Raw genomic sequence first — 14,900 nt, forward strand, 5'->3', positions numbered from 1 at the left:
GGCGAAAGGGCTGGGAGGGCGGAACGATAGCGTCGCACGCCGCATATCTCTCTGCCACCGACGAATGCTACTAGCCGTCCCTTCCTTTCTTTATCGCAATTTTTACTCCAACTTTAGCTTTGATTCCGACCGCACAAGTTGCGCCAACAGCACTACGCATTTGGGTAGTAACTGGTAAGTTTAAATTCGGAGTGTTTGAAACTTTCGTGCAAAACGTGCATTTTTTTCGTGCATGTTTCACAACGAATAGCGCGTCCGCTTCGTTTTCTGAGTGCCTGAAGTTGGCATTGCGTTGTTAAGCAACTTATGCTGGGCCCTCAACGTCTGCGCTACTTGCGTTCTCGAGCATGCTTAGTTTCATTCTTCTGTTATCGTCCCTCACCTCAAGGCCCTTGGCTTCGGTTATCCGTGGCGCTAAATAAACTTTGTTTATTGCAAAGCGCACTTTGACGTTCGCTGTGACGTTCTCAACTTCGTGAGGGGCTCGTAAAAACACAATGTTGAGCAACAGAACCGTTTCGCAGCGCGTGGGCTGTTGCTAACTGTTATTGCTCCATCGCCACCGTGTGCTGAGAGGTGAAGGGGGACGCGATGGGAGACGCATAGTCGAGTCGGCCCAGTGCGACCACTCATGCGGAAGCGAAAGAAAATGCGGCTTCTTGGAACTGTGCCGCCCTCTGTCGCCCATTACGAAAAGCATTCTAAGGCCTCCGAGATTGCTTCCCACAACGGCAAATCTCGGAGGCTCCGAGGCGTCCCTCCCATGCCACGACCAAAACGCTGTTTATAGTTGCTGCGGGTGGCCTAAGCTGCTAAATCCGGACAAGTGCCTTTCAACTGCCCGCCCCGTCACGGGTGTCAAGTCGTTAAAGCGATAATATGCGCCCCATAGCTGATAACAGCTGCGGTAGGAGACCGTAAAACAGCAAGAGGGAAGGAGTCTTTACTCGGAAGGTCCGGCGGAAAGTTACTAAAACTCAGCGCAAGAACTCCCTCGCGCTCTAATGCAGACCTGGCACACTTGGTTAAACACACCAGCTGATCGAGCTCGATTTTGCGAGCCCGTAGGCTGCGCAAACCAGATTACGCATTGCTCCGATCGCAGCCAGTCAATCCCTACGTACGAGAGGGCAAGGTTGAATTTGCACCGCTATTGGCTACGTTTCTGAAATCTTAATCATCATTAGCGGGCAGTTTACGCCCTCTGTTCTAATGCTCTCATTTGTTCCTGTATCTCCACATGACGTTTCAGGAGCTTAAATTTTAACATGCCCAAGAACCAAATATCGGGTCGGGAAGAACGAAGACAGCATGACCCCGATTCGCTCGAGTTTCGCCTTCTACCTTTGCGCGGGAAAATATCGCTTATTGAGCTCATCGAGCCATTGCATTCACCATTCTTTCTTCCTTCCCGCGGTCACAAAATCAATAGACGGGGCACAATACGCCAGGTACCGAATCGATTCGAACTGCAGAAATACGAAGCAGTGTGTGAAGGAGAAAAAATAAGGGGGCGGGGAGGGGGGGGGGGGGGGGGGGGGAGGATACGCACGCGAAAGTAAGGCGCATCGGTCACGTCCGCGATCAAAAAATAGCCGCACTGAAAGTGCATTGCACGCCAGAACCGGCGTTCACGACACAGACGAAGCGGCGCTGGCCAAAGAGGTAATAACGACGTAGGCCCGGACTTGGAACGACGACGGCTCGCCCTAGTGCACGCCTACACTGGCTGAGCATTGGCCGCACTCGATATGTGTCTAACGAACGGTCTGCGGGTTGCCTAGCGACGCGAAGCAAAGGACCCGCGTTTAGTTTTGTTTTGTGTGTGTTTTTTTTTTCGTACTTTTTACTCTACCTCCTAGGGCGAGGTGGAGGGACCTCTGCCGACTGATATCCCCCCCCCCCCCCCTCCACCCGCCATTTTCCCGTTCCGAAAGCCACGTGGGGTGGTGAACGGACGTGGGGACACGCCCACAAAGCCTTTGCCCCGTTCGTCCGGCTTTTTCGGCTACGACGGTTTTATACAGACGTGCGTAGTTGACGACGGATGTCGCAGTACGTGGTATGGCAGCCGCGCGGGCTGACCTGTACTTGTTTATTTGTTTATAGCCGCCGCGGTGGCCCAGTGGTTATGGTGCTCGGCTGCTGACCCGAAAGGCGCGGGTTCGATCCTGGCCGCGGCGGTTGAATTTCTTTGGAGGAGAAATTCTAGAGGCCCGTGTACTGTGCGATGTCAGTGCACGTTAAATAACACCAAGTGGTCGAAATTTCCGGAGCCCTCCACTACGGCGTCTCTCATAGCCTTAGTCGCTCTGGGACGTTAAACCCGATAAACCAACCAAACCTATTTGTTTATATTTACAATTACCGTCAAGAGTTTACGGAGCGCGGCTCTGCCGAAGAAATTTTATAGCGAAATGTGAAAGCATTTACAGGAGTACCGCACATGTCGGCATCCAAGAATGAACTGACAAGGAGGGACGAAATTTCTTGTCTAGACGTTTTTTTTTTCTTTGTCTTTTCTGGTGTCATCAACTCGTCCACAACTTGTTCAGATATGTTCCTATCACGTGACTAGCTGGGTCCCGTCACGTGACTAGTTGATGACGTCACTATTAATAACTATTGCTACCACTAACTATTATGTCACTAAGTATTGCTGCCACTATAGTAGGATACAAACAAAAAAAGAACAGCAGTTGTTAGCACTGGGCCACGGTCCGCGGCGTCCTATATTACTCCAATAGCCAATCACAACAGTAAGAGAAACCATCGTTTTAATCTTTTACTTTATTAAAAAAGCCAGGCATCAAATTTCTAGCCCTCTTAATTTTTTTCTTGTGATTTTAGCTTCTTGTTTAGGTAACAAAAAGTTTTAACAGCGGACTACTTTTTTGTCGAGGGGGAATTCTGTGCAGCGGTCCTGAACGTGGGAGTACATTCACTGCAGACTTAAGTTGTATCCGATTATAACTATTACTATCACTAACTATTATTACTGTCACGATTTTTATTATTAATTACCTGTTTTATTTTATTTAATTATTACCTATTAATTACCTGGTTATCGTTACTTAACATCGTTCTTATCGTCGTTATCTCGTGTACTCATCTCGTGGTCACGCCATCCATGAGGCACGAACTGCTATCGCATGAAAACAGTGGACCTCCAGCGCCCGTGCATACACTGCTCTGCAGCCAGTAGGTGAGAAATTCTACTCCAGCAAAATTCTCATTACAGACAGAGAGGAAAAAAAGAAGCGCTAAAACAAGGTAAGCAAATAACAGTTGCATACGTTACTGAAATATGCCGTCAGAAACACCGCTCGGTAGAAGCACGTTTGGTTTATTGGGGTTTATACCGTCCCAAGGCAACTCAGGCTATGAGGGACGCCGTAGTGGAGGGCTCCGGAAATTTCGACCACCTGGGGTTCTTTAACGTGCACTGACATCGCACAGTACACGGGCCTCAGAAGCACGTTTGTTGATATACTATTCGTTACAGCTAACTGTATCTGTTCGTTAAATGTATAAGCTCACTCTTATCAAACTACCACGCGCAGGGCGAACAGCCACAACGTCTGTATATCATATCTGCGATATGCAGAAAACAGGGATCGTTCAGGAGGTCAGCTCTTCTGACACTCCCCGTTAATGGGCCTCCTGACAACGAAGACAAAACGTCATGAACCGAAATTAACTCCCCCTTTCCCCCTCTTCACACGCTGTTCTGCAATCATACAAGCGCTTCGCGTTGCAAAATCCCCATACGCGATCGTCACGCAATGCGCGTTGCCTGCATAGCAGATAACGACTTTTAGTCGCTAGTGCTGTTACGACACGAAATCGTAATCGACACCGTCACTGTGGCGTAAAGAGAGTGAGTGACTCCACACACGCGAATCCGGTCGAAGCATGTCGCTTGCCCAGCATAGCGTGAACACTGTTGCGTTGCACTGCTACAACGTTGCGCTGCAATAGTGCAATCCCTTTTCTTTTCTTCATTTAAGTTTGTTTCGCGCCTTTTCACTTTTTTTTTTAGCTTCCCACAACCGCTTTCCTTTTCTGCCTTCATTTCGTTCCTTCTTTCCGTTTCTTTCGGCATTCCGTTGTTTCCTTAGTCCTTACCCTCGTCATTCATATCCTTTATTAATGCGAAATCATTATAGGCGTGCCAGCAAAAAGTTTCCGCAAAACGTGTCCGCAAATTTTGTCCGCACGATTACGTCGTTCTACGAATACAAACGTGTGAAAGTGTGGTTGTGACCGATAGTGTGCGATAAAACGTTGCTGTCGGAAAAAAATTGGTTGATGAGGTGTAATTAGTTAATTAAACGCGAAAAATACACTTAGACGTCAAAATAGCCATGAACGTCGATATAGTACACGGACGTTCGAACAGCCACGGACGTCGATATAGCATGTGGACATTTTGCTTTCGCATTGCTCAAATGCGGGTCGCCGCGGTGATCTCGTTTTTTTTTTTCGCCGTTCTCTTCTTTACTTCACGTTTTCTATTTTCATTTCCTTCGTTCTTTCCTCTTTTTTTTTTCTACTGCCATAGCAAAATGCGTCGTTGGTCATAAAACTCGCCCACTGGTTGGAAGGAAGTGACGCCCATCCGGCAAAGGCACACTCTTTTTTTTTTTGCCAATGCAGCAGAGGCTAGCCAGGAAAGGAAGAAATACGAGTCTTGTCCGTATAGCGTGGGGGTGGGGTTTTCGGTGAATCGCATACAACTCAAGAACCCAGGGGCTTTTCCCTGTCAAAGGACCCGCTTCCAGACAATGGCGTCGACCCTGCTAACGTGACAATGCTCAGGGAGCGGCTCCACAATGGAGAGAGGGGTCTATCCCGGACCACAGAGGGAATGGATTATCCCCTTTCATCTACCACTGCCTCCTTTGTCACACCAGCAGGGTCATGAATTTGGCCGACGCCACTGGCTAGAAGGGGGGTCCTTTGACGAGAAAAAGCCGCTGGGTTCTTGAGTTGTATCTGACTACAGTGGTGCGCGGGGTGAAATGGTGAAAGGGGGGCAAGACCGGCCCTACACAGGACGGGAGTGGAACTATCCATTTGCAATATTGGGCCAATTACATGAGCTGCTCACGGGGACAAAGGTCAGACTCCTTCCCTTTCCTGCCTAGCTTCTGCTGCACTGCCACAGCAAAGTTGTCCCCGAGCACAGCGGCGTTGCATTACCAACACACAATGAAATTGGTTTATTGGTTTATTAGTGTTTAACGTCCCAAAGCAACTCAGGCTACGAGGGACGCCGTAGTGAAGGGCTTCGGAAATTTCGACCACCCGGGGTTCTTTAACGCGCACTGACACAGCACAGTACACGGGCTTCTAGAATTTCGCCTCCATCGAAGTTCAGCCGTCGCGGCCGGGATCGAACCGCGCTGAGCTCCGTAACCACTGAGCCACCGCGGCGGGGCCACAATGAAATTAGGTGCGCCTGCGAATTCCACCGGGGCGCGAAACGAAAATTTAATGTCTCCACCTCTTTCAATTTTGTACCCTTTCCTTTTAAACCTGTCTCCGTGCGCGCGGCCTGCGACGAAGGATTTTCACCGGCGTGGTGAAAGAAAAAGAAAAAAAGAAACAAGAAAGGCTCCCCTTTGTCGCCGGGCACGACACGGGTTGTCTGGAGACAAAAGATGGAACGACGAAAGAACAGAAAAGTGGCCAGGTTGCTGCGTCGCCTCCGTCGCGCCGCGGTGATTGCAAATGCGCGCGCGCTGACGCATGCATGGATATTCTGGCGCAACGAGAGAGAGAGAGAGAGAGAAAAAGGAAAGAATAACCTGAAAGAAAGACCACCTGCGCTATTCGTCAGTCTCGGACGACGCGTCTAGCGAGCTGTGTGGGCCATAAAGAATGCTGTTGCTATGCAAGCATGCCCAAGAGTACTGCAATACGTGTCTCTGCGTATATACGAGCATAATAAATGCAATGTCTCAGTTTTGAGCCGTACTACAAACAATACGACTCGCATCACGAATGAGATCAAGACGGATAGACGGGCTTTCGGCGTACGCTTGATTCCTCCTGCTATATGCTTGCCCTCTCACCACTCCGTTACCATTAAGTGACCACAGACACATTTGCCTGGTTTCTTCTTTCACGATGCGTTAGGCATAAAGGTATGATTTGTTCACTCACAATTTAGGGAGGTAACGTCAATGTTTTGAAATCTTGTTTTATTATTGCAGCCTTTTGTGCACGTATTTTTAATGGTGGCTGCATTACACTGTCTGTGGTAAAACTGTGGTCTGTGCTTCTATGCCTGCAAATGTAGCAGGAAATGTTTTTAGTCCTGTATAGCCATATATCAATTTCGCCGTTAGATGTTCTTCAGTGTGCAAAATATTGGTGATTAAGTATTAGTATTCGTCTTATTGAATCCATGTCTATCAGCTACATTGAACCAGTATTATTACTTTTTACTAATATGCAGCATTTTTGTTTGGAATTACTATGTATATTATGTATTTTGTGTTTACTATATATTTTGTGTTTACAGTTTCTATGTATACTACATGCTCTTATCTTCGTACAATTTTCATCGCAGCTTTGTATTATTTCTGCTGTTATCCGTTGCCAAGAGAAAACAAGGGGTAAGAACCGTTGTCAAGCTGCTCGAGAAGCAGCTTTTTGTTCTTATCCTTGCATTTATTTCTGTATCGAAAGAAATGCTAAATAAATTGATTTGATTTGATTTTGATTTGATTTCGATCGTATCTTCATCAAAGTTTGTCGAAGTTTTCGATCGATTACACCAGCTACCTTGACCAAATGTTGAGGGGAATCCCCCAAGGTGGAGTAGATTTGTAATAAGGGAGTAATTACTGACTGACATCCACCCGAGCGCAGCCATACTGCTACAACGGAAAGCTGTACAGCTTTCTCAGAAACTTCGCAGTTAAAGAAAAATTCGTCCTGGTCCGGGGTTCGAACCCGGGACCACCACTTTCCTTTGCAGCCGCACGGCTGCGCTTGGGTGGACGTCAATGGGTAATTACTCCCTTACACCAGCTATACCTTCGGCGATATGCGAGCTGTGATACAGACGCTTTCTTTTTTCTTTTTTTATGCACTGATAATGTGCCCTTCGATGCTGCGACATCCCCGGATACTCGGTGTGGCCACCAAGTCGACGTCAAGACGTTTTTCGTTTCCTCTAATCGGCCTCGTTTAAAACGTGAACAAGCGGACGCCGTTCGCCTCTTCCCTTTTAAAAATGGTCTATAGACAGCCTATAGACTTCTTATAGACTCTACTGCCTTTCTATAGATATTTCTTTTTTGTCTGTTCATAATCTATACACTGTCTATAGACAAAAGTCTACTAAAAGTGAATGGCCATAAATCTATAGATTGTATATAGACTGTCAACAGGATTTGTATTGCCCATATATACTACTCTGTAGACTTTATAGACAGAAATGTATAGGCGGTCTATAGACTGTCTAAAAAACTTTTTGTAAGGGGAATTCAAGTGCCAGATGAGCTTTCTCTCGCATAACTCAGGACTTCATTTGTCGGTCTCTATACTTGACAAAGCAACACAATGAATTCGCAGGCGCATCGCAGTGGGAATATCCGCGGATTCATTTATTCGACCACCTCCGGGCTTCAACGCGCACCGACGACCTCGCACCTCCTTAAATCTACAGCAGCGCATGATGACGTCACTTACGACGTCGACAACGCTGACAGAGGACACCGCCGTGCCGGAAAGAGAGCGCACGCACGAATCAATACGATGCTCGCACCGTGCGGAGGTGGAATATTCGGAGGAAGGGATACAGCAAAAACAAATTCACGCGTGTTCATTGCCACTAATGCGGAGGGGAATGCGTTAGCATGTTGGCTCCGATTTGGTGAGCGAATTGCGCCATGGACGAACTGAATTCATTCACGGCAATGGCAACTTAAGTTTCACTTCAACAAATTTTTTTTCTTCGCATGTTTTTTCAATTATCTGACTACAATTACAATTTTTCCAGTTCTATTTCAGATTACAATTTGAACTCCATTTTCAATGCCAAATTTCAATTCTTCCAATTCTAATTTTTTAAACTGGAAATCAAATTCGAATTCCCCTTTCAATTTTTCTGTTCTTTATATGCTCTCTGACTCCTCCTCCCGCTCAGCCGAATCGCAACTGTGCGCTCTGAATGCGTTTCCTCCTTGATGACGTCACGACAGCTCCACCTTCTTGCTCTTCTCCTCCACTCCACTGCCCGTACGGACAGGCGGACGCCAGGTTTTGTAGCGAAAGCTACATTGGCCACGAACTTGCGATTTCGCTGTGGCGGTGCTCCGAGGAGGCCCAGAGAGCGACCTTGAGCCGTTGCCTAGCAACCGCTGCAGCTGGCGGACGCCGCGCGCTCGCCGCGCCATCTGTCATGACGTCACACCGCGCGCCTCGCCGCCGCCGTTTGGTATGACGTCACACCGCGCGCCTCGTCGTTGCGCTCGCCTCCATTCGCTCCATTCGCCTCGCCCCTAACAAGATGGCCGACTTCGCTATAAAGGAACTACATGGGCTTCCGTACAGGCGCTAAAGGTGTGGATAGAATGTAAGAAACGTATTTTGGAAGAATCAAACAAAAAACCAGTCTTGCTTTGTTTCAGCTGGAAACGCATGGTCCGCCATCTTGTTGAGGGCAACGTTGTTATGCGGGAAAGCGCACTTGCGGAATTTTGAATATCACTATTTCTAGTTCGTGTGGCCGTTCTAATGTTTACGCACTGAAACCGCCGCGACAGGGACACCCCTTTTTACAACAACCGTCGCGTACGAGTCACTCCTTCGGTCGGCCGTTGGACAGTACACACTGACACGATCCTGCATTGCACACGCGTACGACACACGACGGCTGCCAGCGTTGCCCCAACGCAGCGGTTACAGCGAACGCTGTTCGCGAGACAATGCGCATCCTGACAGACAGGCGCAGAGGCGAAGCAGCAGCAATGTCACTCTGTGCGCCGTGTATTTGCGGACAGACGTGGCCTCTACACGTCATGTGGTGATCGTCCCGCGTGTGTCGTCAGCTCCCCGACGCTGCTTTAACCCTAACGCTAATTCGCGTTCGCCCGTGTCAACGGCAGGCTCGAGACAAGAATTGCCGCCAGAGCCTGTATAGATAACGTGGAAGGGTATACACACTGACCCCAATGAGCGCTGCTTATACGGCTGACTCTGCAACGACGAAGACGTCTAGATGGGGTTTTTTGCGCGCTGTCGCACACCGAGGGTACGAATGAAGAAAGGCTAAAAATGGCGGAGCTAAAAAAGAGCACTTAGAGCGATAGCCGGCTCTGGTGGAGTCAACGCTCTGTAAAAGAGCTACTTCGTTGAAATATGTAGGTTGGCGGTGTTACTTCAGCGCAACGTTTCGTTGCTTATCTAGTCCGTGGCTGCTTTAATGCTCTTATCCAAGTTCGTCGATAACGGCGGCTATAGAACGCGTGCCTGTGTCGTTTAAATGCTTGTTTATTGCCTTTATTCGTTTTTTTTTTAACTTCTTGTTTGCGCTTATGCTCTCCGGCGTAGAGCACCGCTTCTGTTTTGCTATTCCTCGGCGCTTTTTCTCGATGCAAATTTCCGAAGAATATATCTTTTATGATCATGTCATGAGCCTAAGAAGACATCACTGAATATATCTGCAGCATTAGGTCACATGTCGCAACGCTCGTTCCATCCTCTAAGTCCACAGAACGTAACTTTTATATATATATATATATATATATAGATAGATAGATAGATAGATAGATAGATGGATAGATGAAGTACATTTGCCAATGCCAATGAGCAGTTACTCCCTTATTATACCTTGTCGCCGGTGGGGTCCGACGTTCTGGTGGCCGGCCGGGAGGACAGGTCTCCGTCCTTGATCTTCATGATGGGGCCGCTCTATGAGGCCAGCCCTGTTGCCTGCACAGAGAGGATGGGAAGGGCAATCAGAACCCTGAATGCATTCGGAAAGAGGACGCAAAATACACTGCATGGCGACTATAGGGAGCGCGAGAGCGGCTACAATCCGGGACACAGCGAGGAAGACGCTATACACGACACCGCTGCCTCTGAACATCCATGTAATAATAGCAATAGCAATGTAAAGTGCCAGACATTCTACTTGTGAGGTCGGGAGAGACAAAACGGTAGTTGCGACCTGCGACCCACTCCATCCTCTGCCCCCATGGGTGATGCACCTGGGCGCACCTAAACTCTGAACAGAATGGAGTAAAAAGGAAGTAAACTGTCCTTTAGCCCACTCCCTTTAAGCTCTAAGCAGAAAGGAGTAAAAAGTGGGGAAGATGTCCTTAGTGCACTCCCTTTAAAGGGAGTGGACTGAGAACATATTACTCCCTTTTTACACCTTTCTCTTTACAGTGCAGGTGCGCCCAGGTGCATGACCTATGGAGGCAGAAATGGAGTGTGCTGCAACTACCGATTTGTCCCCCCCCCCCCCCCCACACACACACACAAAGGAGTAAAAAGAGAGTGTACGATCCTCTACCGCACTTCCTTTTATAAGGTAGGAGGTAGTACCTCGATTACCCTCGATGCGCGCGCAGCGCCAATGCGCAGGAGCGGAGGCGACCGGAACTGAGGTGCTGGTGGAAGTGACGTCAGCGTGATGCCAACGCCGCTAGCACTTGAGGAAGCCGTCCGCGAAGCGCCCAGAGACGCGATATGATTAAAAGCAGCCTTCAAGTTGCGGATTAAAAGCATCCCTCGCGCTCCCAGTACAACGTAATTATTACAATTACACATACCAGCTTATTTTTCAAGGTTGCGAAACACGTTGGAATTCGTTCAGAGGTACAGCCATCATAGTCACTTATTTCTACGTACATTGAGGGCAGAAAGCCAAACAGCATTTTCCGGCATTCATTCCCATAGCACGACCGGAAAACTCTGCGACAAGCCTTCAACGAATTTTCTCCAGACAGCCGATTGAAAGTCGTGACGAAATTTCTCAGAAGACCCAGTAGCACAGCAGAATTAGGTCTCAAAAACACGACGCAACGAAAACAGGAGCCAGGAGATGAGTGCGGGAGAGAGAACGGGGGGTTGAATAACGGTCTCAAAGCACAAGTTAAGCTCGACGCTGTGAAGCGTCGATAGACAATGGGGCGAGGAGAAGACCGTCGTCAGAGCCAGCGACGCGGCAAAATAGCAATGCCATATGCCAGGGGGCGACAACTGCCGCAACTATAAGCATGCGGGCACGGGAGTTCCCACTCGGTCTGCCGACTGGTGCGCTTCGCTCCAAGATGATGACGTCACGGTAGCTCGCCGGGTGACGTCATAGAGCGAGGGAAAAGAGTAGCACGGGAGGACTAAATAGGCTAGCAGGCAAAGGGGGGGGGGGGGGGGGAGACCTTCGCCATTGACCTCGTTAAAAAAGACGCCCAGCTCCTCTTCTTCCTTGCTTTTCGCATGCATGCCCGTACAGTGTGACGCAGGCGCCCTGTGGATCATGACGACGATGCAGCACTGAGAGAGCTTGGCAGCTATAGGGTCGACTCGGGTGTCAGCCGCACTCCCCTCGGAGAAAGAAGAGATGTACCGCATCTTTCCTATGCGTAACCCGCAGCAATTAAGCGACCGCCAGGAAGTAAACTGACGAAGTAAGAGAGGCGAAGAAAATTTCGCCACATATATCACTGTCACGAGAAACTACACACACGGGAATTGCTTAAGTTGGTACACGAATGTGTAAGTCCTGTATAAGCCGTCGGAAGAAAGATGACCTCCTCTTCCATGTTTGTTGAAGTCGGCTTCTCGGCGATGCACTCTTCGGCTTTCCTTCAAAGACAGGAGGTTACGAAAGGATACCGATTACGCGTGGCAGCTAGCATGCGCTTGACAGGTGTACGTGGAGAGTCGTTGATTGATTGATTGAATGAATGAATGAATGAATGAATGAATGAATGAATGAATGAATGAATGAATGAATGAATGAATGAATGAAAAGCGACTCAGACTATGAGGGACGCCGTAGTGAAGGGCTCCGGATATTTCGACCACCTGGGGTTCTTTAACGTGCAGTACACAAGCCTCTAGAATTTCGCCGCCATCAAAATTCGGTCGCCGCGGTCGGGATCGCACCCGCGTCTTTCGGGTCAGCAGCCGAGCGCCTTAACCACTGAGCCACCACGGCAATGAATGAATGAATGAATGAATGAATGAATGAATGAATGAATGAATGAATGAATGAATGAATGAATGAATGAATGAATGAATGAATGAATGATAAACAAACCCGAGAGCTGTTGTCATACAGCCCGCACGCAGCTCTATAGTTTGCCTGGCAACAAGATGCACGACCGCACAGCTCCCTGCGAGGCGACTATACGCGCGAAAATGCGGTATTGTGTACAACCCCATCTCTCGACGGGTCGCCCGATGACGATGGATGCGCCGCATACGTCACGGGGCTGCGTTAAACAGCCGCTGTGGTTCCCTTCCGCACCCTCTTTAGCCTCCGATGGTTCCGAGCGAGGGGGGGGGGACTTTGCAAGTGGCAGATATTACGCACGCCAATTTATCGCCATCGACTACCAACGCGACCCGCACTTCTCTCACAACGGTCACTGCCGCGCGTGTCACGGTAATAATTTGTTTTTTGAGAACAGAGGATTGAAGAAAAAAAAGATAGCAAAAAAGAAAAGAGATAGACAAAGAACGAGAGAGAATCAGAAGGAAAAATGAACAAAGAAAAGCTGGAACAGAGGAAAGATAGCAGCATTAAAAGAACTGAAGACAGAAAGTAGCGAAAGAACCGATGAAAACAAAAACGAATAAATTAATTAAGAGCAGGTGCAGTTGGCTAGTCATTTCTGCACAATATTTAAAATATATATGAAACCGCGCAAACAGTATTCGGATATTTTTTATGCACTAGCAGAAAACAAAGTTGATTATTAGCACGATTAGGTGCTAGTAGCTATTCGCATTTTGCTTGTTAAGTTAAATTCCTTGTTCATTAATAAAAACCCAATGCATGCTCTCTAAGCCTAGCACTAATTTGCAGTTTCTAATTTTTGTTTCATATGCGTAGTTTAGACCACAAATAGTGCCTTTTTGGTGCTACCCCCCCATTCCAATTCCGGCCGTGCTACTACTTGCCTGCCTGTGTGTGTGCTTTCGACTGTACGAGTATACGTACTGCAGGCGCGGTTGTGCCTGTTTTCGACGTGTGGGGTGGCAGGGCTTCTCTTGGGCCGGAGAGAGATAAGCAACGGCCTTGCCTTGTCTGTGTGTGCCCACACAGGTCAGTCTGGAGGCGGCCCACAGATAAGCCCCGATTCCCCGAACCACGGGTTCGTTCGAGTTCGTCCCCGATAACCACAGAACACCCACGAGCAAACAGAACGGCAAGCGGTTTCCTGGTGGGCATGCACTGGGAGATGAGTGCTGGTCATGCTCAGGGGAAAAAAATAAAAAAAATGCGAGGACACTTTGGCAACTAAAGTGTTGAGAGGCGAAAGCCGAGGACACTATGCCATGACGGCTTCCGGTGGATATGACGCCACACCATTCCCGTGGCTATATCGATACCCAAATTGTACATCTTTCGGGGATCTCAAGTGTTAATTACGCTTAATTACACGATTTCCCGTCTAATCTGACACAAATCCGACGTCTTTCCGACCATTCTGTGACAATTGTCACTATGCCGCGACGACTTCCGGTGGACGCGACGCCACACCATTCCCGTGGCTATATCAATACTCAAATTGCACATCTTTCGGTGATCTCAAGTGTTAATTACGCTTAATTACACATTTTTCCGTCTAATTTGACACAAATCCGACGTTTTTCCGACCAATCTGTGACAATTTTCACTATGCCGTGACGACTTCCTGTGGATGTGACGCTGCGCCGTTCCCGTCGCTATATCGAAGTCCGCTCAATTTCGACGCAATTTCGACATTTCTGCCTATAATTAATTAACTAATTAATCTACAGTCATCAAACTTGGCTTCTAGGTTCATTATTTCCTCCTCTATCTGAACCAGCCATTGGTTTTCTCCTAACGTTTTTAGTTCCTGAGCTGACACGAGTTAAACGCTGCGAAAGGTGTGACACCCTCTGCTAACGGACGTCAGTATGAGCCATTAAAAGCTTTCGCATTAAAACAGAAACTAGAGCAACAAAACCCGATGGCCCGCAGTTGGTGTATTACTCTGCAAACCAAATACAGCCGTTAGCGAAATCTACATTCCAATATGTCGCATACTATATTAAATGAAGGCATTAAAATCCTTTCTCTTATAATACTGGCTCGTGATCATAGCTTTCACAGCGCAGGTGTTCACTCTTTATGTTGTGTTGGGTTTTATGGCACATAGGCAACTAAGGCCATCATGAGCGAAGCTCATTAATTTCAACTGCTTAATGCTTTTGCCACTTTGAGTGGTATTCTCGGGCTTTTGGAAATTCGAAATTTCTCCTTTTCTTGATTTCTGTTATGACTGACGTATTCAATTTTACTATTTTGCAATGTTAGTTCATTATTGTTACCCTTGACACGTTCATTGTTGTATTCTCTGTATTACTTTTGTTACTCTTGCCCCTCCAGCCAGGGCTCGCCTGGGGACTTGCAGTATTCTGCAAATAAAAAAAAAATAATCCTTTATGTGTACCCTACCCATTTAGTGTGGGTTACCGGTGAACCACAGATATTGCACGCTATTTCAGTGCTATACCAATGAACTTTCCGACTTGTTGCGCTATCAGTTATGTGGTACAACAAATAAACTTTCAGATTCGAAGTATAGATTTTACCTCTTTGAACAGTACTTTTAATGTATTCCCACTGCCTTTCTAAAGGTCATTATCTTCATGTGCGTTTGCGCCTATTACTAAGT

At 47.8% G+C, this 14,900-nt stretch overlaps 1 protein-coding gene across 11 annotated transcripts in view; it reads right to left on the bottom strand.

Moving 5' to 3' along the window:
• LOC149332560 (MAP/microtubule affinity-regulating kinase 3-like) overlaps positions 1–14,900 on the bottom strand; it is a 634,516-nt gene that overhangs the window by 41,581 nt on the left and 578,035 nt on the right. For all 11 annotated transcript variants that reach the window (XM_089558192.1, XM_089558205.1, XM_089558194.1 and 8 more), the window contains exon 2: positions 9,850–9,951. In XM_089558192.1, the coding sequence (XP_089414318.1) occupies positions 9,850–9,918 (69 nt within the window). In that variant the 5' untranslated portion in view covers positions 9,919–9,951. The remainder of the gene's footprint in view (positions 1–9,849; positions 9,952–14,900) is intronic.

This window comes from Amblyomma mixtum, chromosome 8 (assembly GCF_055824585.1).
Source record: "Amblyomma mixtum isolate Tamu chromosome 8, ASM5582458v1, whole genome shotgun sequence".
Lineage (NCBI taxonomy): Eukaryota > Metazoa > Arthropoda > Arachnida > Ixodida > Ixodidae > Amblyomma > Amblyomma mixtum.